Source organism: Pituophis catenifer, unplaced genomic scaffold, assembly GCF_029215685.1.
Source record: "Pituophis catenifer annectens isolate HBS135680 unplaced genomic scaffold, rPitCat1.0.hap2 SCAF_6, whole genome shotgun sequence".
In the NCBI taxonomy this organism is placed as follows: Eukaryota; Metazoa; Chordata; class Lepidosauria; order Squamata; family Colubridae; genus Pituophis; species Pituophis catenifer.
This window is the reverse complement of record NW_027256886.1, coordinates 76,103,076-76,128,061: the sequence shown is the minus strand read 5'-3', so window position 1 is coordinate 76,128,061 and position 24,986 is coordinate 76,103,076. Positions and strand designations below refer to the sequence as shown.

The 24,986-nt window shown below is 42.3% G+C and overlaps 1 protein-coding gene across 2 annotated transcripts in view; it reads right to left on the bottom strand.

Moving 5' to 3' along the window:
* Positions 1-21,199, bottom strand: part of SLC29A3 (solute carrier family 29 member 3) — a 55,901-nt gene extending 34,702 nt beyond the window's left edge. The window contains exons 1-2 of one of the 2 annotated variants that reach the window (XM_070945889.1): positions 21,148-21,199; positions 15,358-15,659 (exon numbers count right to left, since the gene is read on the bottom strand). In XM_070945889.1, coding sequence (XP_070801990.1) covers positions 15,358-15,659; positions 21,148-21,199 — 354 coding nt within the window. Of the gene's footprint in view, positions 1-15,357; positions 15,660-18,070; positions 18,085-21,147 lie in introns of those variants that run through there. The other variant, XM_070945890.1, reaches the window with a different exon arrangement.
* Positions 21,200-24,986: the final 3,787 nt, after the last annotated feature.

The window sequence follows — 24,986 nt, the reverse complement described above, 5'->3', positions numbered from 1 at the left end:
TTCAGGTAATGCTCTTTATCCTGAAAATATTACCATAAAACATTTTAAAAATTGTAAACTGCGAATGCAAAAAAGCCAATTTAAAGAAGTCAAGTGTCCGAGAAGTGGTGATACTGTTACTGAACAGTGTTTAATATTCATTTACTAGCACAAAACTTGAATAGTGAAAGTAAAACAGAAAAAAAATAATCTCTATTATTGTTAGAAAGCTTAGGAAAGAGGACGATCCTATGCTAATAACATGAAAACATACAATTGCGAAGCAAACCTCTTTTTAGAAATTATGAGACCCAATTCCAGTACAAGTAGTTTGTTTATATACAAGGATTAACAGAGTTCTTTCACAGTTCTATGTTGTAAACATTGCCAAACTTACTTTTGCAAAAGTTATGTTGATTCTTTGTTACCAAGATATGTCTTATTTTCTTCCAAATGAGCAGAAGGGGAGAGCCTTCTCTGTGGGGCCACCAGCCCTCTGGAATGAGCTGCCCCTAGAGGTTCGTATAATTCTGGACCTGCGTACCTTTCGCCGCGCCCTTAAGACTCTTTTGTTCCAACAGGCTGGGCTGGCTTAATATGAATTTTAAATTGGGTGTTTGTTAGCTTTTAACTTTGTGGGCCAAATTTTTATATATTCGTTTTAAATTGCTTTTAAATTTTGTGTGTTTTAATATGGCTGTACACCACCCTGAGTCCTTTGGGAGAAGGGCGGTATAGAAGTTCAATAAAATAAAATAAAAAATCAAAAAAAGAAGAAAAGGAAGGAAAGAAGGAAGGAAGGAGGGAAGGAAGGAAGGAGAAAGGAGAAGGAAGGGGGAAAGAAAAAGAAGAGAAGGAAGGAAGGAAAGAGAAGAAAAGGAAGGAAGGAAGGAGAAAGAATGAAGAGGGAAGGAAAAAGAAGAAAAGGAAGGAAGGAAGGAAGGAAAAAGAAGAAAAGGAGGAAGAAAGGAAGGAGATTAAAATGAGAGTGAGGAAGGGTCTCAGAAAAGTCCTGCCTTAGAACTTGGTCACCACAGGTCGTCTCCTCCCCCCACCTCCGACACGAGATGTCAAGCTGGCCACATCCACCCTGGCCATGCCTCCCCCCCGCCAGCCCTCTGAAGTCAAACATAACCCTGATCCGGCCCTCAATGAAATCAAGTTTTACACCCCTGCAACAGGTATCTGTATAAAATCAAACAGTGCTGGATGATAGTTCCCATCATACCACCCCCAGCAGCAGCAGCAGCCTGATTGGCTTCCTCCTTACACCGGAGATCTTCAGCAGGAGTAAAACCTCCCTAGGCCTTCCAATCACTATAGAAATATTGCACTCTTAACAGGTACTATAAAAAGCAAGCTGCAAGGTTCCAGAAGTGCTGAAGGAGAACAGGTATGGAGAGAGGGGGGAAAAATGGCATAAACTACTTCGTACTCGCTGTTTCTCCTTGCAAATCAGCATCAGGAGGAAATGAATTTCAGGCAGAGAAGAGGTGCCTGGAATTTTAAAACATGTTGGCTGAAAAAGGTGCATTTTTGGCTTTACTATTTCATAAAAGGGAGGACAAATCCTTTTTTATTTTTTATTTTTAAAGGGCCAATTCAAATTTACTGTGCCAAGTCTTACTGTATCATGCTTTTCCCTAAAGTTGTCAAATACCAGCCTGTCAGTGGTCCAATATTTCCTCCTAGCTTCCCCCAAAAAACACTGAAGAATATTGCCTTCTGGGATAGGATGAGGTGACGGCATGTTGGAAGCTTGACTTGGTACCAGATTTTTGTTTTTAATGTTTATGGTTTTAATACTTTTAATACTTTTATGTGATTTTAATTTTTGATTAGGAGTCTCCCGGAGTTTGATGTAAGATGAAGGACTATATAAATGCTACAAATAAGTAAGTAAGTAAGTAAGTACCCTTGTTTTCCCGAAAATAAGACCCTGTCTTATATTTTTTGAACCCCGAAATAAGCGCTTGGCCTTATTTTCGGGGAGGTCTTATTATTTTGGGGCGTGGAGAGCAAGATGGGGCTCCTCTTGCCATCTTACCTGATTTCCAGCTCTGCATTTAAATATTTTTGGGGAGGGCTTATTATCAGGGGATGTCTTATTTTCAGGGAAACAGGGTAAACAAACAAACAAACAAACAAACATTACCTAATGGACTGCATTAATAAGATACTGAAGGAGTTGCTATATATTTGATAACTAAGTACCTTCACTCTTTTTTTTTAATCCCACCTTTATTATTTTTATAAATAACTCAAGGTGGCGAACATGCATAATATTCCTTCCAGCCCTTATTTTCCACACAACAACAACAACAACAACCGCGTGAGATGAATTAGACTGGCTCAAAGTCACCCAGCAGGTGGCTTTCATGCCTAAGGCAGGACTACAACTCACAACCTCCTGGTTTTAGCCTGGTGCCTCAACCACTAGACCAAACGGGCACTTGTGTATATTTCCACATCCACTTTATCATATCTGTCTGCACCACACGCCATACCAAATTGAGTGACCTCAAAGCAGCGTTTCTTGGTGGTATGAAATGACCTTCAATCAGCCATATCAATAAGGCAACAAATATTTTTATTTATTTTTATTTATTTTATTTTATTGCAATTTATATGCCACCCTTCTCCCGAAGGACTCAGGGCCGCTTACAAGATAAAAATTCAACAATATGAATTAAATATAAATTAAAATCCGATTAAAATTAATTAAAATTATTACAATGTAAAAACCCCCCTCAACGGGTCAGTCCATTTGATGAAAATGCCACGTCTTCAGTTCACGGCGGAAGGAGAGGAGGTCGGGGGCTGTCCTAAGCCCGGTGGGCAAACCGTTCCAGAGGGTCGGCGCTCCCACAGAGAATGCTCTCCGTTATTAGCGTTCTCTAACGCTCTAATATTATTAGCTAGGAAGATATTGTTAAATTTCCATAAGGCTAGCAGCCTCATTTCTATACTGGCTGCAGAAAAATGGTAGCAATTAACATGGAAACAAAGTCTTCTAATCTTTAACACCCCAAATGGAGAAATGGAGATTTGCTAGAGCGGTGGGTTATTTTTTTGCATTTCTAGTCTTGTTTGAAAGAATGCCTTCCTTCCTGCCAGCACAACCACTGAGAGGTCCATCAGAAGATGGACTAAAGAGATCCATCTCACTTTCCTATAGGAGACCGTTATTTACCAGTGGCTACGAGACAATTTAGTAAAGACAATGCTGCACTACTACCAATATAATAATCACAATGCCTGTGAGTTGGTGCACTGCTGTTCTTCTACTGCACCTCTGGGCTGCTGTACCGTGATTCATTTCCAATGGTGGTTATAATTCAGTGTCTGAGCCGTTATCCTAAATAAACAGCACTGCACCAAGTTGGCACATATCATTTCTTACTGACGTTTTGTTTCAAGCTGAACATCACTCCTATGTTAAATGAGAAGCGAGAGCTGCACGCCATTCCGCAAGTCTATTGTACCAGTGTTCAGAATGAAAACTGCCCCCATGATACCCACCAACGCAAAAGAACCACGCGTAGGGAGCACCACCAAAATACAGTGATGGCAGTTCCAGAGAAGATCTACAACCATTTCCTGCTTTTGCTAGCAGGAATGTCGCTCACTGAGTTTACAACACAAAGTCACCGTTGGAAATAGTCACTTTGTCGTTCATGCATATGTTCTACAGCAGTGGGAAGTGACTTATCTCCACACATCTCATCAGAGCTAGGGAGCCCATCCTCAGATCTCTGCTCATGCTGGATGCCTCTACGTAAACCATAATCATCCGTATCTCTAGTTTATTAACTCCGAACTCACATGCATGACAGCCATGCTATCTACTCAGAGCTTTGGCAAAAGTGCTTTCAGTATTTTATACACCAGCCGTTGACTAAAATGGTCCGATGGAGATCAGGGTATATGGGCCTGATTGGGATAGATTGTAGGGGTGATACAGAAATATAATTTTATGTTATTTTAGTCTATTTTATGTATTAAATTAGTGTATTTTATCCCATAATTATTGTATTTTACCCTGTTCTTATTTTAAATTATTTTTATAGGATTTTTTTTTTAAATTTGATTTATATGCCGCCCTTCTCCAGAGACTCAGGGCGGCTTACAATGTGCTAAGCAATAGCCTTCATTCTTTTGTATATTTATACAAAGTCAGCTTATTGCCCCCACAACTGGGTCCTCAATTTACCTACCTTAGAAAGGATGGAAGGCTGAGTCAACCTTGAGCCTGCCGAAATTTGAACCTGCAGTAATTGCAGGCAGCTGGTCTTAATAACAGGGTGCTTTAGACCATTGTACTAGCAAGGCTCATCGGTTCAGACATGTATTATCAATTATTTTATTGATAATACATGTCTGAACCTTGTATTTTGATATGGCCTGTAGGCTAATCAATAAAGCTAATCTAATCTATACCAACCCCATATCCTATCTAAAGTAGAGGCTCGCCCGAGTCCAGCTTGATGCTAAAAAAAATTGGCAATTATACTGCTGCTGTTGTCTTAAATAATAACAATAATAATAATAACACTTAGACTTATATACCGCTTCATAGTGCTTTACATCCCTCTCTAAGCGATTTATAGAGTCAGCATCTTGACCCCAACAATATGGGCCCTCATTTTACCCACCTCAGAAGGATGAAAGGCTGAGTCAACCTTGAGCCTGATGAGATTCGAATTGCCAAATTGCAGGTAGCCGGCAGTCAGCAGAAGTAGCCTGCAGTACTGCACTCTAACCACTGTGTCACCGCAGCTCAGATTTCCCAGGAAAACCTAGACTCATAAGACCTCTGCTTATGAATGAAGGCGAATATACGTGTCCCAGGATAATGTTGCAGGATCCAATCTGGGTCTGTCACTGGGATCAGAGGCTTTGTCTTCCAAGCTCTGGACTCATGCTAGAGCCCATCTTAAGGGAACTTCTCTCTAGCCTCTCTAGCTCTGCTTGCTAGTTGGTGTAGCCATCAACTCTATGGTCATACGTCACTGAACAGCCATTTTAGTCATTCCTGGTTTTTAGGATTTATAGCCTCATACATTGGGAAATTGGAAAAAAATATCCCAGAAGGAGGTAACTACAAATCATTTCCATTGCAGCACAGAAGCCACACATTGCTCATTTCCCCACAATTTACCTGAAATGTATGGGTATTTCCCCCATCCCTTCAGCACAGCATTATTCTTCTAAGTAGGAAAACATGGCTTTTCAGTAGAGCCGCAAATCAAGTTAATTTTACCATGTCAGAGTATGCCAAATGAATACAATAGTAGCATCCAACCATACATTCAAGCTGGGGTAGACAAGCTAGAAAACAAAAGAAAAAAATAGATCACAACATGTTAATAGTTGCCTGCTATGATAGATGTCTTAATGTTTACCAGGAGAAGTTACGCTATTTACTTCCTAAGAGTTTAAAAATCCAAAGGGGAAAAAGAAAAGAAGGAAAAATTAGGAAAAAAAAGTTACATCCCACACTCGCCTACTGAGCGTTCTCAGGTGGCTTTTCATAGTAGAGTGTCTAGACCATGAATTGAGAAGTGACATCTTCCTAATTCGGCATGCCAAGACCAGAGGCTCATGGCTGCAATAGGATGCCTCTTCACATCTGCCAGGGCATTGGAAAAAGCCATAAAATACTATAGGCAGCTTGCATCGTTCCAAATAAGGTTGCTCTTTGGAAAAGAGAGGCCGCAATTGGCACCTGTAGAGTTCTAGACCACATCTGGACTCTCTTTTTATATACCTGCTTTGGCAAAGAAATAGGACGGCGTGCAACAGAACCCCAAAGCAAGGTGCACAATATTAGTTTATTAGAAGGTAATGTCTGATTTCCTTAAGTCCCTCCCTTCTCTTGAGTTTTCTAGGAATAACCAATCTGTGAAAATCCTCTGACATACACAGGTATTTGGTACTGAGCTTCCAAGCAGCACACACATTCAGATACAGATTGTACCAAAGCCTGCCAGAAAAATCTTTTTGCACAAAACTGTATATTCTGGCTAGGGTGTGTGTGGAAAGAAATAGGGCTTTTACCTCTCCATGTGCTAAGTGAGGTGAAGGGAAGAAGCAAGCAGAACAGATTAGATTAACAGAGTTGGAAGGGATCTTGTTTTCTAGTCCAATCACCACCACCCCTGCCCAAGCAGGAGATCCTACACCAGTGATGGCTAACCTTTTTGCCATCGCGTGCCAGGAGAGGGGTGGCGGGGAGGGTCACGCACGCACGTACCCACGCGCATGCGCGTGCAACCCCCCTCCCCCCCCACTCCTGGCACAGGATGGCCTGGTAGGCCCGTTTTTCTTTCTTATCTGGTTCCAGATCCTCTCTATTTATTTGGGAAGGGCGAAAACAGCCTTTCTCACTCCCTCGGAGGTCTTCCAAAGGCCTGAAACGGCCCATTTCCCAACTCCCGGTGGGACAGGAAGTGACATTTTTTTGCTGTCCCCAGACTCCAGAGTCTCTCTACGAGTCTCTAGGAGCCTCTCTAGGAGTCTCTGGAGGCTGGGGACAGCAAAAAAAGTCACATCCTGTCCCACCGGGAGTTGGGAAATGGGGCCTTTCAGGCCTCCGAGGGAGTGTGAAAGGCTGTTTTTGCCCTTCCCAGATAAATAGAAAGGATCTGGAACCAGATAAGAAAGAAAAATGGGCCTTCCCCACCCACCCCAGGCCCTCCAGAGGCAAGAAACAGCCTGTTTCCCTACTTCTGGTGGGCCCAGAAGGCCCGAAAATCAGCTGGCTGGTGCGCGCATATGCCCCAGAGCTGAGCTGGCTTGCCCACTAATATGGCTCCGCGTGCCACCTGTGCACGCGTACCATAGGTTCGCCATCCTGGTCCTACACCATTTCTGACAAATGGCAGTCCAGTCTCTTCTTGAAAGCTTCCAGTGATGAAGCTCCCACAACTTCTGAAGGCAAGCTATTTCATTGGTTGAACATTTTCCACTTCTTCTATGCTCCTTCAGCATTGGGAACGAGATGATAACATCCTATTAGGAGAGTAGTAATAGTCATCTATTTGCATTTGCTTTGAGGGCAAAACCAGAATCTCTTGATTAATTCAGATCAGCATGTTATTCTTAGGAATGATTATAAGCTGTTGTATTTAGAAAAGGGACCAGCAATCAGTCATCTTCATTTAACGACCCCATAATCCCTTGCGGGGTGGAGTCTGGGCAACTGAATGGAGCTAGCAGGGTGTTTTAATGGCCGGATGCCCTTCCTGTTTCCAATGCAGAGTTTTGTTCAGCGGATATATTCTCAGTGTGCCCAGAGAGAAAAATATCTGACTCTACCTAGGATCAAACTTACAGCCTCCCGATTGTGAGGTGAGAGCTCCACCTCTAGGCCACCGCACCACTCCTAGAAAAGGGACCAGCAATATTTTCTCTTTTTCTTTTCCACATTTGCTTCCCCTCCCCCCCCACATCCCAATTTTTGGAGCCACCATGGTTCAGAGAACATTTTCTTTTTTGTCTAGAGGCATTCTGCAATATGTTCACCCAAAATAGGAAAGTATTCTTAGTTTTTTTTAAAAAAATATCCATAGGATTGTGTCATATTTGCCACCTATCTTTGAGGATTCTGTAAAGAGAGGGCTACCGATTGCCCATACAACATACTGTTTTGAAGTCATTGAATGGTCAAGAAGGGTCCACATACAGCAGGGGTGTCAAACTGGATTTCTTCAAGGGCGGGATCAGCATTGTAGTTCTCCTCCATGGGCCGACTGCGGGGGGGGGGGGGGGCAAGAGGGAGACGGGACGGGCGCCTCCTGCAACACCCTGCCAGCCAAAACTGGGCGGGAGGGCTGCCCTGCGCCATTTTGGCTGGCCAACCGCTGCAGGAGGCCATCCAGGCTGAAAACGGGGTGCGGGGAGCTGTGCGTGGCCTACCTGTGCCCCGTTTTGGCTGTTAGAGGCACCGCGGGCCGGTCCTTTGCTTTTTCCAGGCCGGCTCCACGTGCCAGATTTAAGCACCCCATGGACCGGGTCCAGCCCACAGATCTTGAGTTTGACTCCCGTGACATACAGGAAGTCCCTCCTATTCTTACTTCATTCAGCAAAACAGACTTACAGTAAACATTAGGCACTATCTTTTACTGTTCCCTGTATATTTTGAGAGCCATCCATCCATCCATCTCCAGGGGGTAGTATTGATGAACTTTGCTTTCTTTTCATATTCCTTTTAATGCTTTGATGTCTAAGCCTGCACACATGCGCAACTAGCTAATATTTCCAAGAGACATTTCAATCAGAAAGCAAACAGATATAGGCTTCCTACTTTTTTGGAATTTTAAGGTCCTAAATATCCCTCTGTGTCCTCTGGGGGCCTCTTCTCAAGATCCGGATTAATTTATTTGTTTATGCTTTTTTCCGTGTCGCACTCCAACAGCCAATCCTGACTGCTTAGGGGTACGCTGTCCGAACTTCGCTCTAATCCTCCCTAGACTCTCTTGCAATCTGTCAGAATAGGCCAGTAAGCCTCTGATGGAATTTGATAGCCCTTGCAAAAATTGGTTTTCCTAGATAGCTGCAGCAGCTACTTCACAAACTCAGCAGCAAATACAGGAAGCACGAGTTTCTGAAAAGAAGAGAAGGAGCTGTTACTTCATATTGGACTTGTGCAAAGCATTCAGAAGTGGGGCTTGGGACACAAAGCATGTTGTCAGGAGTGAAGTGCCCTTCTTGAAAGCCATAAAGCAGACATATCCTGTGGAAGACTCATACTTGGCTTCAGATTTCTCCCTAGCTGTGGCTGAGCTGTGTCCACCCACTACTATTTCACCAGCAGACTCAATACTGGTATTGTTTGTGGGTGTGTGCAAACACACGCAATCAATTGGAGAGTCATCACATGAGCCATGCCATGAAACAAACATGGTAGCTTTAACATTTCAAGGAAAGCTTGCTTGTGCCTAACCTGCATTGTGAATAACTTCCTTTCTAATGCTTTGTGTGGTCCAGCTACACACGAAGATAGGGCAACTAATATAGTAAATGGCTTTTGAAAATGTCTATCACTAAATCCTCTGGGAAAGACACTAGCACCATGATGGCGGATCTATAACAGGCGTGCCATAGGTGGAACACAGAGCCCTCTCTGCTGGCATGCAAGCCGTTGCCCCAGCTCAGCTCCACTGCGCATGTGCATGTGCATCCTGCCGACCAGCTGATTTTCAGGCCTCTGCCGCGCATACACGGGGGTGGGGCACATGTGGGTGACGCATCCCGTTTTTGCTCCCAGGAGGCTGCAGGGAGGCCTACTAGGCCCAAATCAGGGCACGGGGGGATGCGGTGCGGCCCCTCTGTGGCCCGTTTTTGCTCCCAGGAGGCTGCAGGGAGGCCTACTAGGCCCAAAACAGGTCACAAGGGGAGCGCGGGGGCGGGTTGTGTTCGCATGCATGGGGAAGCACGGGGGTGTGTGTCACACCCACATTGCATTATGGGTGCAGGTGCGTGCTTTCAGCATGCGACAACAAAAATGTTAGCCATCACTGCACTAGCATATACAGGACTGCACTTGGAGGTTGTTTTTTTTTTAACCTATGCTATGTATAGTATCTATAGATACTAAACCCAATCAGGTAAACTAGACCATTGTGAAGTTTGGTGTGGATTTTATCTTTGCCTTACTAGTAAGGATTTTATCTTTGCCTTACTAGTCTTGCAATATGAATTCTTACCTCCATACTGAACAAATTTCTTAGCACCTTCTTCTTAATAAAAAATAAACATTTAATAACGATGTAAGAGGGGAGAACTCTGGAATGCAGAGATTTTTAATAATATGGATTGATATTGATTTGACAATTATTATTTAATATCTAATTATTCATAAAGAAAGGTATTTTGGAAAGTTACGAGTTCCGTGACATTTTAAATCCCTGGTTTATTTATTTGTATTGTATTATTTTTCTTTTCTTTTTTCATATTCTGTCTTGCATTTGTTTATATATGTTCTTAGAGAAAGTAATAGTAAATGAAGAAGCTAAAGTGGAATTTTAGAATTCAAACAGACAGGCGCACCTGCCAAATAACTTCCTAGATTTAACAATTGTCCATAAGAAAGACAAAAATTATGGATAATGGATGTGGCAGTACACGGAGACAGCAGAATAGAAGAGAAGGTACTGGAGAAGATAACAAAATGCAAAGACCTGCAAATCGAAATGGAACGACTGTGGCAAAGGCAAACAAGGGTAGTACCAATAGTAATAGGTGACTTAGATGCAATCCCAAAACAGTTGGAGCACTGCCTGAACACTATTGGCATTGACACGTTCACCATCAGTCAATTGCAAAAGGCAGCTTTACTCGGAACAGCTTACATTCTTCCATGATACCTTTAACACATGAAACAACCACATCTGCCTATCCCAGGTTCTTGGGAAGGACTTGATAGGTGGACAAAAATGCCAAATGCAATCTGAATATCTAAATGACTGTGAGACAAACCATAATAATGACAAAGAATCAGCCAGCACTGAGACTCTTCTATTGACCTCCTGGCTTCTGGCCTATAGTATTTCATAGGGTTCTATACTATTCCCCCATGCTGTTTAACATTGACATAAATCCCCTGGAGCCTTCTGTCAATATAATAAGCAGACGAAACTGTACTTTCTCTCGTCTTTGCATCTCATTCCAAGCAGGCGGCACAGGTTTTTAAACATTTAACAGAGATCTGTTAGCTACATCTCGTAGCGATAGTAAATTGACTTCTCAAAAGAATTGTGCTTGGGCAACAGAATTGACCTGGGAATTGGAGTTCAAGCTGTGTTGACTAGTAGCACTCCTCTTGAGAAAACAGATTCACTGTTTCTCCCGGGGTCTGTCAGGTTCCGATGTCATCTCAAATAAATTGCACTGCCAAACAATTAATCTTTGCTGAAATATTCCATTTATTGAGTACGACAGATCTAACCCTTACTTCGTCGTAGCCGATACTAACCCTCTGACCCCCAAACCCTTCCCTTTCCGTTCCCCAATTCTCATCTTCTCATTGGCCATCTTCCAAGTCAGTCTCCCCAGCTTCTGATTTCACCCCACAGGAATGTTCCCCCCACCATCCCATCTCCTAGGGGATATTATCTACAAAGAAATAAGTAGGTGAAAAGTCAAGCCTCGTCTTTTTATGACAGCATCAGAATGCTGACAGGGTCACCTTTTTAAGCTTGTAGGCCCCTATGTTACTAAACCCCAAGAGTAACTTTATTCTGCTTAGGCTGCTATAACTCAGGTTTGTCCAAGGAAGACCTATGCTTTAGGTCAGGGGTCAGCAACCTGCGGCTCCCTGTCATTCAAAATATGTGTCACAACCACCAATGTGCAACACCCACCGGCACACAATTTATTGAGCTTTTCAACTCCCAATAGGCCAACCATGGGTAAATCCAAGAACAGAAAAGTTTCAGAAGAAAACAGAACGTTTAATTCAACTACATATGCTAGTTTTGTGGCCGCTCAAGAAATAGTCAGACACAGGAAGGATTTTGTGACTCCCGGTGTTTTCTTTTCTGTGGGAAACGGGTCCAAATGGCTCTTTGAGTGTTGAAGGTTACAGACCCCTGCTTTAGGGTCATGTTGTCTGGGCTACTACACTACACTGTAAAGAAATCTCAGCGAATAGCAGCACCAGAATAACCTTGTCTTTGTTTAGAACATAAAAGGCCACCAGGGAATAGCAGGGCAGTAGGCTAAATGCCCAACACCTCAATAGAGTATCCAGAAATAAAAAAACTGGATGAAAATTGGATGAAAAGGCTGGCTCCAAGACAATTAACAGGAAGGATGTTACTCCATGTCTGCCGTTGATTTTAAAACCCTACATAGTTTAGAAACAGAACCAGTCGATACTTGAAGGCTCCTGCGGATCAGGATCAACTTGCCTGCATGTCTAGGTCAGAACTGAAAGAAGCTAGAGTTGAGTGTTCTGTCCCCAACCACACGCACACACACCAACAGACGTTCAAGAGTTAAAGACCAAACCAGCCGGCAAAATCCTTTTCCTTATGATAATGGAACTTGGCAACAACCTAGTGGCTGCCTGCCAAGCGTTTATTATTTACAAAGAGGAGAGATAACTTCTCCCCACTTCTGATACATCAAAAGAAACAGCTCAATAATTACGGAGTTAATCAAGTCCAGAGATAATCCAGCAAAGTCTATAGCAAAAGTCCGGCAATGCAGAATGGTATGGAAGCTTTCAGCTTTGTTTGTCACAAGGTTTGACTGGCCACCACGCTCCCTTTTATATCCTGTGGGGTGTGGTCCAGTGACTCAGCCTAATCTCAGGCACACCTTTTCTTCTGTTGCGCGTGCTTATCTCTGTGACGCTGGCGTGGATCCAGCCAAGACTCATTACCCTCATAACTGTCCATCTGTGGCTGCGTGGATGTGCTTGGCCCCGGCCCTATCTCTTGCCCTTCAGCGGACACCGAAGGCATTGCCAGAGAGGAGGGTCCTGGAGAGGGAGGCCTTGCCAACTCCTCTCCTTCACTCTCGGAGTCCTCTCCTGCCGATGACACAGGCTCAGGTAACGGAGCCACAACATTGAGATAATTCTAGCTGGAACTAAGAAGAGGGCATTTTTTTCCCCCTGTGGTTGAGCCTAACTTCTGGTAATTGGTGAAAACCTTTCACTTCAAGGTGCAATTGGGAAGTTTTTAGATTGCTCTCTGACAATTTCAAAGGCATGCATTCTTGCTAGATAGTCTTTTTAGTATTGCTTTGAGCAGCCTTCAATAATAATAACAGTAACAGAGTTGGAAGGGACCTTGGAGGTCATCTAGTCCAACCCCCTGCTAATGCAGGAGACCTATACGAACTGCCGACCTTTCTGATCAGCAAGCTCAGCGTCTTAGCCACTGAGCCACCTAGCCAGGCTATACAGCATAATAATAATAATAATTTTTTTTTAATAATTTTATTTCTATACCGCCCTTCTCCCGAAGGACTCAGGGCAGTGTACAGCCAATTTAAAAACACAGGACACAACAATGATTAAAAATTAAAATAATTAAATAGATTTGGCCGATTTAAAACCCCAAAAATTAAAGCATAGAAAGAAACGTTCTTAAAAACAAGCAAAGCAGTTTCATCTCTGGCAAGAGAGTAGAAAACGGTGCTCGTTTGCCAATACAGGTAGTCCTTGACTTAGAACCATTCATTTAGTGACCAAAGTTACAACAGCACTGAAAAAAGTGACTTATGACCATTTTCCCAACCATTGCAACATCCCCATGGTCACGTGATCAAAATTCAGATGCTTGGCAACTGGGAATGAAGTAATTCTCAGCTGTTATAACAAAATAGTTTTGTGTGAGACTAATTGTGTCCTGTAATGACTAAGTGAGCCTGGGTCAAAACACGCACTGCATTCCCAAAACCTGTCATGAGAATTCCATCTCCATCTTTGCACGTCTGATCCAAACCTGTCATCTGCATTGCTCTTTTATTCGATTGGAGCCTCTAGTTTAAATAGCAGTTACAATTACGTAGCTGGAAAATTGTCACGGTCCATATATTATAACAAAGGCTCTTTAAGTCTGTGAGCTTAACAGATGACGGTCGGGGCAACTGGAAAAGCTATAAACGTTTATCAGGCTCAGAAAGTCTTTTATCTCAAGGCTGGCAATTCGTACCCTCTCTTGTATTGATTTCTTCTCTATGAATTAGGACTCCTATGCAAGGCAGAGCGAAGGAATTTCAACTGCCTATGCAGATATTTTAAAAAGCAGAAGGATGTATTTGTTTGTAAAGCAACAGCATTAAACCATCTCTCTCTCTTTTTCACACACACACACAAACACACACACGCCTCTTCTAAACATCAGCAAAATCTTTCAGGAGTTGGGAGGAGCGATGAGGTTCTTCCACTATTAAAGGTAGACTGCAAGTTTGCTTCATGCCCCCCCCCCTTTTTTTTAATTTGATTTATATGCCGCCCTTCTCCGGAGACTCAGGGCGGCTTACAGTGCATTAAGCAATAGCCTTCATACTTTTGTATATTTTATACAAATTCAGCTTATTGCGCCCACAAACCGGGTCCTCATTTTACCTACCTTAGAAAGGATGGAAGGCTGAGTCAACCTTGAGCCTGGCAAGATTCGAACTTACTTTAATTGCAGACAGCTGGTGTTAAATTACAGTGCTTTAGTCTGCAGAGCTATCCAGGCTTCTTTCATTAATAGCAATAGCACTTAAAGTTATATACCGCTTCACAGTGCTTTACAGCCCTCTCTAAGCGGTTTACAGAGTCAGCCTATTGTCCCCAACAATCTGGGTCCTAATTTTACTCACTTCGGAAGGATGGAAGGCTGAGAGCATATACACCAACACAAATTCCTTGTGTGTCCAATTACACTTGGCCAATAAAGAATTCTGTTCTGTTCTGTATTCCAAATTCTATTTCCCATGGTGGAAAAAAATCCAGAGAGAGGGAAGAAAAACCTGTCCTCTCTCAATTTCTCCACCAAATGTATATTTTCTATAAATTCTAATAACACGGACGGCATAGGAATAGGAAATCTGCTATTTACCAACTGCATTGGACATTATCTTCCATCAGTCCCACAGGTGTGGTTGTTGGCATAGAGTTGTGGAAGTTGTCTTTCCCAAAAAAATCAGACGACCATCACCTGCCCTGCCCTGCTTTATCATCTTGCTTTTACATTTCTCCAAATGAAAACACCCAATTATTTATTGACAGAAATCACATTTATCTTTGCCAACCAAACTGAAGTCAATCAATGATTTCCTTCTATACACTGTAGGAGAAATTGATTAGTCTATGGCAGGGGTGTCAAACTCAATTTCATTGAGGGCTGCATCAGGGTTGGGTTGATCGCGGGGGGCTGGGTGGGTGTGGCCCGTGTGGGCGTGGCCAGCTTGATGTCACTTGTGTCGGGGGCACCTGTGGAGGCCCGAGCGCTCTGCCAAAGTAAAAAAGAGCTCAGAAGGCCTGCGCGCGGCCCTCCTGAGCTCCGTTTTGGCTGGCAGAGGGTTGCATGAGGCCGTCGCAGCCAAAAACTGAGCTTGAGAGGGCTGCGTGCGGCCGTACTGATCTCCGTATTCACTGGCAGAGGCACCGTGGGCTGGTCCTTCACTGTTTCCAGGGTGGCCCTGCGGGCCAGATCTAAACATCCCGTGGGCCCTGGATCCTTGAGTTTACCACCCTTGGTCTATGGCAACTACAAATCAGAAGGAGTCTGATAGCACCTTTTCCAGATTAACAAATTCAATAAAACTTTATGCCATGTAATCAAACTTGTTAAGTCTTAGAAGGTGCTGTTTGTGTCCTGCATTTTATGTAAGCAAAATTAACTTCAATCACAAAAATGTCATACTTACACGGATATCTGAGGATCCTTGCTCTTCGGGGGAAATGTCTTCTGAGCAGTTCTGAAGCTTGTACATCCAGTAGTGCTTTGCAGTGATGATAAAGTTTAAGGGCAAGAGAGAGTTGGTCCCAAGGAGGAAGAAAATAATATAGGTGGCATTCCAATGGTCTTTGGGCTTTCCGAAGACATACTGGTTTGCCCCCGATTCCTCAAGGAGTGCTTTTTCTTCTTGGATTGTGGGGTTCTTTGACTTGTACAAAGAGCTTGTGCTGGCCTGGAGGTCATCTTCTCTGTCTTCCAAATCAAGAGACACTTTTATGAAGAAAATAAATATCATTACGATACCATGTTTCTCCGAAAATAAGGCATCCCCTGATAATAAGCCCTCCCCCAAAAATAAGCCCTCCCCCAAAATAAGCCCTCCCTGAAAATATTTAAATGCATGCACAACTGGTCCCCGCCATTTCCTCTGGTTAGAGTTAGGGAGACAGAGCTGGAAATCAGGTAAGACAGCAAGAGGAGCCCCGTCTTGCTCCAAAATAATAAGACCTCCCTGAAAATAAGGCCTAGCATTTATTTCGGAGTTCAAAAAATTATAAGACAGGGTCTTATTTTCAGGGAAACATGGTAATATATTAATCACAAAATCTTTGTTACCCAATGCAAGTCCACATCATCAGAATTATTGTATGGTTTGATTCTTTGTACCAAAGCTATAAATTAAGTTAGAGCTTTCTTTCAGATAGATATGCACAATGGGGATTTCTTCTAACTCCTCCAATCTTAATTCAATTCTCATCTTATGAAAGATGACAGTGGAAAGACTGGTCTACCTTAGGGGAAAAAAATATAAATCCTATTATTTGAGCCGATATCTAATATTTTGTACCAAGTCAGACATCGGCTTCTTCAGACCACTGTTCTCAGTGATTACTTTTGCTCCCTTCAGGATGGAGAGAGTTTACCCAACCCTATCTGAAGACACTAGAGATTGATGTTGAGAACTTCTCCATGAAAGGATATAGGCTCCTTGATTAGTTGCCAGAAATAGTCTGCAGCACTCCAGAGAACTGCTAGATGGCAGCAAAGATACAGAACATTTACTCTTTCGTGCCATCTATTGGTGGTTCATAGTTCTGCAATGCAGAATTGGTAACTCTATCCTTGAGTCTATTGAGAAACAAAATCCCATCTAGCTATCATTAAGCATTGCAGCGACAGATTAAACATTCTTGATGTATTTCCAGGAGGCCCTAGGACTGGAACTGGACCGAAAATCTGTCAGGCATTGTGCACTAATTTGTAATACAGCACCAGCTTTCCCCAGTTTCTTTGCTCTGTGTGTGTGTGTGTGTGTGTCTGTGTGTGTTTGTTTGTATCTGTATCTGTATCTGTATTTATATATCTATATCTATATCTATATCTATACCTAGAGAGAGAGAGAGAGAGAGAGAGAAAGAGAGAGAGACAGAGACAGAGACAGAGACAGAGACAGAGACAGAGACAGAGATAATTTGCCATAATCAATTTTCCTGACTGGACACTTAGACAAAATGGTTGAAATAGGACAGTTTGACTGCCTATTTACAAAATGGCTGCTATAGTTGGTATATTAGGTAGAAGGCAAGCTGACGATCAGGTCTAGATGATCAGACATCCTTTGTAGTGTGCCACATACACAGCACATGTAAAAAAAAAAATATGTGGATCATTCTGTATTGATCTTGATTTTTTTTTTTTTTTTTTTTGAGAATCAACTGGAGATCTTCTGTCAGTATGGATGTTCCTTAGTCCCTCCCTCCTTTCTCCTTTTTCTGGGCAAGTGGGCCAAAGGAATCCCTTTATTTTTTGTTTGAAGGTGCTTATAGTTGATTTGGTACCCGTAATTGTAATCAGAAACAGAGGGTACTCTGGTCTGGCACTCTGCCCTTTTCTAAACATTTTAACAAATCTAAACATATCTAAAAACTCTGGTGGAACAGTCTTATGAGTGCTCAAGCAGTATCTGCAGACACACTGGGATTTACTGGTACCAGTAAGAAATCTATCTTCCGACTCTATTTTGTCATACGGCTTTATTGAGAGGGTTTGAGGGCATGTGTTGAGTTTGCTATTCATTTACTTGGGGAAAAAACCCTTTAAATTGTTACTTGTTCAGTTTTAAAAGAAAGCAGGACAAATGTGTATAATGAATACCCCTCTGGAGGGATTATAGGTAGTCCTCAACTTATGACCACTGTTTGGGCCATATTTTATGCTGCTAGGCAAGGTGAGTGTTAGTTGTGCCTGATTTTATGACCTTTTTTTGCCACAGTTATTAAGTGAATCACTGTTGTTAAAAACTCGTATGGTCATTAATTAAATCTGTCTTCCCTCATGAATTTTGCTTATTAGAAGCTGACTGGGAAGGTTGCAGGTGGTGATCACATCAGCCCAGGATGCTGCAACCGTCATAATAGCAATAGTACTTGGATTTATATACCGCTTCACAGTGCTTTACAGCCCTCTCTAAACAGTTCACTGAATCAGCATGCTGCCAATAATCTGGATTCGCATTTTACTGACTTCTGAAGGATTGAAGGCTGAGTCAACCTTGAGCTGGTCAGGATCGAACTGCTAGCAGTCGGCAGAATTAGCCTGCAATCCTGCATTCTAACCACTGCACCATCATGGCTGTTAAATGACTATATACAATGCATTTTGGAGGTCTGGAGGTCCACAGCGTCACCACATCCATACTGTACATGCCGGTGGCCAAACACCCAAACTTTGATGCTTGCAACAGTCTTAAGTTCAAGGACCAGTTGTCACGTTTCCCAGTGGCACCGTAACTCCAAACTGCCACTAAATGAATGGTTGTAAGCCAAGGACTACCTGTAGAAGGTAGGTATTTGCTGCATAAAAAGAAAAAAGGAATCCAACCCAATAGATATTTTGGGGTTCAAATACTCTCAATCAGGTTTTTTTTCCCCCATCCTTGGCAACTTTTTTAAAAAGTTCATACATTTTAAAATTGTCCAGGTTGTGAAAAACTGCTCTAAATCACAACAGCCCAGTTCTTTGAATAATTATCACTTACAGCCACATTATCTGGGCTCCCATTTCTCCAGATGCCCTCCCATTTGGGGGTGGGGGTAATAGGATACAGGTAGTCCTTAACTTACCACCACAATGAGCCCAACACTTACGTCGCTAAGTAAGTTATGACTTTTCTTGCCCCGTTTGTTAAGTGAACTACTGCAGTTGTTAAGTTAGAAACGTGATTGTTAAATGAATCCGGCTTGCCCATTGACTTTGCTTGTTAGAAAGTCGCAAAAGAGGATCACATAACTCAGGGGACACTGCAACCGTCACAAATATATGAACCAGCTGTCAAGCATCCGAATGTAAATCATACAATCGTGGGGATGCCGAAACGGGCATAAGTCACTTGTCATAGTAAATTCAAACGGTCACTAAACGAACTGTTTTAAGTCAAGGACTACCTGCATAGTCAACACCCTTAAGGACACCCTATGTGGGGAAGGGTTGGGCCAACCCCCAAAGCCAAACCCCATAGCTGTATCCACCTAGGATACAGCTGCTGTGTTGACCCTGGAAAAAATGACCCCTTAAGAGAGGCCAGCCACTCCAAAGCTGACTGAATTCTGACTTTGCAGAATCCTGTCTCCAAAGCTTTCTAAATTCTGAATTCTGATTTTCCAGAACCCTGTCTCCAAATTTGACTGAATTCTGAATTCTGACTTTGCAGAATCCTGTCTCCAAAGCTTTCTAAATTCTGACTTTGCAGAATCCCAACTCCAAAGCTTTCTAAATTCTAAATTCTGACTTTGCAGAATCCCAACTCCAAAGCTTTCTAAATTCTAAATTTTGACTTTGCAGAATCCTGTCTCCAAAGCTTTCTAAATTCTAAATTCTGACTTTGCAGAATCCTGCCTGCAAAGCTTTCTAAATTCTGACTTTGCAGTATCCCAACTCCAAAGCTGACTCTAATTCTGAATTCTGACTTTGCAGAATCCTGTCTCCAAAGCTTTCTGAATTCTGAATTCTGACTTTGCAGAATCCTGTCTCCAAAGCTTTCTAAATTCTGACTTTGCAGAATCCTGCCTACAAAGCTTTCTAAATTCTAATCAGGGTGGATAAAAATCAATGATTTTTTAAAAAAAAAATCAGATTTTTTTGATTTAAATCAGATTTTTTTGATTTTTATCGAATTTATTTTAATAAAAAACATTTGAGGTAAAAATCTATCGTAAGATAGTTTTCTATTTAAGATACATAAATAATTTAGTTTATTCAGCATGAAATGGAGCTTAGTTATGTAGCATGAGGCTGTATATTCTGCAACACTGGGACTATTGGTGAGTCAACAGTGGGTCAAAGGAGTAGCAGAGATGACAGTTGCTCTTTAAAAACTATGATTTAAATCGAGTTGATTTAAATCAAGCCTTTTTACTAGTGATTTAAATCATGATTTAAATTGTGATTTAAATCAAATCCACCGTTCTGAATTCTGATTTTGCAGAATCCTGTCTCCAAAGCTTTCTAAATTCTGACTTTGCAGAATCCCAACTCCAAAGCTTTCTAAATTCTAAATTCTGAATTCTGATTTTGCAGAATCCTGTCTCCAAAGCTTTCTAAATTCTGACTTTGCAGAATCCCAACTCCAAAGCTTTCTAAATTCTAAATTCTGAATTCTGATTTTGCAGAATCCTGTCTCCAAAGCTTTCTAAATTCTGACTTTGCAGAATCCCAACTCCAAAGCTTTCTAAATTCTAAATTCTGAATTCTGACTTTGCAGAATCCCAACTCCAAAGCTTTCTAAATTCTGACTTTGCAGAATCCCAACTCCAAAGCTTTCTAAATTCTGACTTTGCAGAATCCCAACTCCAAAGCTTTCTAAATTCTGAATTCTGACTTTGCAGAATCCTGTCTCCAAACCTGACTGAATGTTGACTTTGCTACTGTTTTGGTTTTAGCGCGCGCTCGACACTCGCGCGCGCGCGCACCCCGCCGGGCACACTTCCTTACACGTTTAAACAAAGTAACAGAATCTTAAAAACCTCCAGCCTGGAAATTGCTCTTTTATTTTTAATTTTTTTTCCCCCCATAGGATCGCGGGGGCGAAAAGATTCCCTAGAAAAAGGTTTCCCACCCGCTGTAAAGGAAGGCGGCGTTGGAGACAGCCTTCCAAGCCATTAGCTTTTGGAAAACAACCCGGGCGGGGGATTCGTAAGCCGGTTCCCCGGGACAAGAGCCTGCCAAGCGATTATTAGGGCGAAATTCAGACGCGCGAGAAAGACGCGCGTTGAAAAGCCCCGGATCCTTTCCAGGGAAGGGAGAAAAGCAAGCGGAGGAGGAAGACGGAAGGAAGGAAGAAAGGAACAGAACGGCAGCCGAGGGGCGAAGGCGAACAAAGCCTCGGCGGGGCCGCGCAAAAAAGCGAGCCGGAGAGCCGCGGAAGAAGCCACTTACTGTCGCCGCTTCTAGGCGCCTCCCCATCTAACTCATCCGGCCGGCTCGCGGTCGGGGTTTTTGCCGAGCAAAGCCGCCACCGGCCTTCGCAAAACCCCTCCCACCGGCCGCCTCGGCCCGGGCTCGCTTCCCTCTTTGCAACCGGGCGGAGCCGCGCGCGGCAACACCGACCCGCCGCCCTTCGGAGGCCTAGTCGGAGCGCGCCCACAAGGCTTTAAGACCAATCTTGGTTTTCCCGCTCGCCGTTCTCCGGAACGGTTTGGAGGCCAAGAGGTGCGCCTTCTCTCGCCCCGGGAAATGCCGCAGAGACGTCCCGAAAACCTACCTTGGCACCGCTGAGGTGGTTCTTCTCTAAAGGCAGAGTTGTTCCCAAACATCTTTGAAGATTTGTGGACTTCAACCCTCAGAATCGCCCAGCCAGCAAGGGGTGTTTTGTTGAAGCCCCACACGCCTTTATAAATTGTCAAGGTTATATATTAATAGAATAAATATTTAACAGTAACAGATTTGGAAGGGGTCTTGGAGGTCATCTAGTCCAACCCCCTGCTCACGTAGGAGACCTATACTAAGGATTCGAACCGCTGAACTGCCGACCTTTCTGATCGACAAGCTCAGCGTTTTAGCCACCTAGCCAGGCTATACAGCATAGAAAGAAATATTCTTAAAAATAAGCAAAGCAGTTTCATCTCTGGCAAGAGAGTAGAAAACAGTGCTCGTTTGCCAATGCAGGTAGTCCTTGATTTAGAGCCATTCATTTAGTGACCAAAGTTACAACGGCACTGAAAAAAAGTGACTTATGACCGTTTTCCCAACCACTGCAGATCTTGGAGATCATCTAGTCCAACCCTTTGCTCACACAGGAGACTACTAAGGATTCGAACCATCGATCTTTCTGATCCACAAACTCAGCCTTAGCCACTGAACCACCTAGCCAAATAAAATAATAGGTTGAAAGATGAGAGGTTTATACATAGGCATTTTTATCCCTGCTGTTTAATATGAGGCTCACCTAAGCTTGATCAATGTGATAAAGATGACTAATATTGTTATTGTAATTTGAATCGATATGAACGATGCCCAGAATCAACACTATCCACATACAATGTGGATGTCTATTTTAAATAATAATAATAATAAATATATAATAACTTAAAAAGGTTGGTCATCCCTCTTCTAGATACTATATAATGTGAAATGATTGGCTCTGTCTTGTTTCCACATACAAAACTGAGCCTTCATACAAAACCGATCCTTCAGAGTGCTTCTGTGCCTGGGTGTGGGTGTGGGTGTGGGTGTAGTTTCTTGCAAAATATGAGGTAGAAGGCACACTTCTATTCCAGTATTGTAAAAGGGAAGGAATTTTCAGTATCCTCCGAAAACCTTCCTTGAGGCATCGCTGAGGTTCTTATCTTAAATCCAAACTTGGTACCTTTAAGACTTGTGAACTTCAACTCCCAGAATTCCCCAGCCAGGAAGGAGTGTTGAAGCCGACAAGTCTTAAAAGTTGTCAAGGTTGGACATCCCTGTTCTAGACACTGACTGGATATGAAATGATCGGCTTGGTCATACAAAACTACTTCCACATACAAAACTGATCCTTCATACAAAACTGATCCTTCAGAGTCCTTTTGTGTGTGTGTGTGTGTGTGTGTCGTTTCTTGCATAAAAGAAGGCACATTTCTATTTCTGTATTGTAAAAGGGAGGGAATTTTCAGTATCCTCTGAAAACTTTCCTTGGGGCACTGCTGAGGTTCTTCTCTTAAGGCAGAGCTGTCCAAACCTGGCCACCTTTAAGACTTGCGGATTTCAACTCCCAGAATTCCCCAGCCAGCATGTCTTAAAAGATGTCAAACTTGGACATCCCTGTATTAAGTGGATACATCATCGGCTTTCCTAGATCTGGGCAATAGCAAAAAAAAAACAAAAACCCCTCCAATAGATGTGTTTGGCTGTATCTTTTTCCCCATATGGAAAACTTGCAGTTTTGACATGGTGGAACCTATTAAAATTATTTCCCAGATGTGAAGTTTTTGATTGCTGACTACTTGTGTTTTCCTGCTCTTCCCCCCAAAAACCTTTTGGAGCCAGTAAATGAATAAACGCAGCTTCCTTAACTACTTACAGTTGAATAAAGTAACGACGTTAATCATTTATCAACAGGACCTGCTACACAGCATTGTTTAAACTTTATAACTACAGCTGACTTCTTTTTTTTTTTTTTTTAATTTGATTTATATGCCACCCTTCTCCGGAGACTCAGGACGGCTTACAGTGCGTTAAGCAATAGCTTTCATACTTTTGTATATTTTTATACAAAGTCAGCTTATTGCCCCCACAAACTGGGTCCTCAATTTACCTACCTTAGAAAGGATGGAAGGCTGAGTCAACCTTGAGCCTGGCGAGATTCGATCTTACTTTAACTGCAGACAGCTGGTGTTAAATTACAGTGCTTTAGTCTGTTGAGCTATCCAGGCTCCTATATTACAGACTTCTGGAACATAGATGTGATTGCGGATAATACAGTAAAAGCAGTCTGCCATGTAGATGTTAGCCTATAATTCCTTCTTCAAAGAAATCAGGCTCTTCCAGCCTTTTGCTCTTCAAAGATACCTGTCTATAACTGTCATTGTCCATGGAATGCTGGGTCAAAGAATCCATTATACTGTGAACCAATATATGTACTAGCTGGAAGGGGCCAAATTGGAGTAAGGCTGTTTGCTCGATTTGACCAGAGAAGGCTGCATTGTTTGAGGATATAACTGAACAGCGCCCCCTAGAGCCCCTAGTAATTTAGCGGGGACAATAAAGGGGACAATCTCTCTGTCCCCATATGAATCTCTCAGTATTCTTTTCACCCAGTATTTTTAACGACTGTAATTAAAACTAGTTGGGTCAGTTTGTCATTTAATTATAGTATCATTTTGTGGAGTCACAAGATAATTTTCTGGTTGGTTGGCTAAGACTTGTGTCATCAGAGATGGTGCATATGGGTTGATTAAGATACAAGACCAGCTAAACTCTTCTCAAAGCCTAAGTTTGATTTAATTCTGCATTTATTTAAAATAGACTTTCTTTGGAAGAGAGAGGGAGGGAGGGAGAGAGAGAGAGAGACTGGGAAATTGGCTCAGAAAGCTGATTTCATTCCGAGTTTTCAGATGAGTCTGGAAAGTTGATCTGATTTTGACTTTTGGATCTTTTTTGGAAAATCAAGTTGATCCCATTTAGACATTCCAGATTGGTCCAAGAAAAATGTGTTTGCTCCTGTGCAAAAGCCTTCAACTCCCTGAACTTTGTCTGAATTTCTCCAACTGGTTTTCAAGTCAGAGGCATCCAAACAGACTTTGCATTCTTTTTTTTTTTTTTTGCAATTCTATTCAGAAATTCAAATTATCAAACTGCTTTCTGATTAAATCTCCAAATCAGTCATACAAAGCCCTTTTCTTCACAACGGTTTTCTTCACAATGACTGTTTTGAAATATTAGGGCGAGACTAATTTAATTTTTTTTCCAAATTGTAAACATGGTGCTTATTCATTCTGGGTACGCCATAGGCTAAAATAATGGAAGAGCACTTTCTAAATATTTTCCTGCACATGAGTGGGGCTGCAAGACCATGTTAATTGAAAATTATGGAACCTGATTTGATTTTTTGAGAGTGGCTGTCTGTGGAATACTGGGCGTTGAAGTCAACATACCTTGAGAAACAACACTTGATATAAAGTGTTGAGAGAAGGGGGATATATGGAGAAAACATATATCTATCATGCATACATGGTGGCAGATACCAGCAAATACATGGAAACATCTTCATGTAAGTTCATACACCTTCTGTATAAAAAATAAGCTTCTGTATAAAGAATTACAACTTCCTTTATGGAATACAACCCATTATTGTACTTTTAGTAATGCTGCTATGTTCAAATCATCATTTATGTATTGGAGAGAAAGTGCCTACTTCAAATTAATTCATTTTCATTCTTCACTTCCTTGGAGGCATCACGTAGCTGAATTTCATTTGCAAGTTACTGATCTGCCTTAAAGTTTAAATTTAAACCAGTCGCCTTTAAGGCAATGTGAGATTAACAAAAATGAAAGCGGCTTTTTCAGATGCTATCTCTCCCCTTTATGGAGAAGGTAAATTTGTGCCTAAGCTCTGCCATTTCA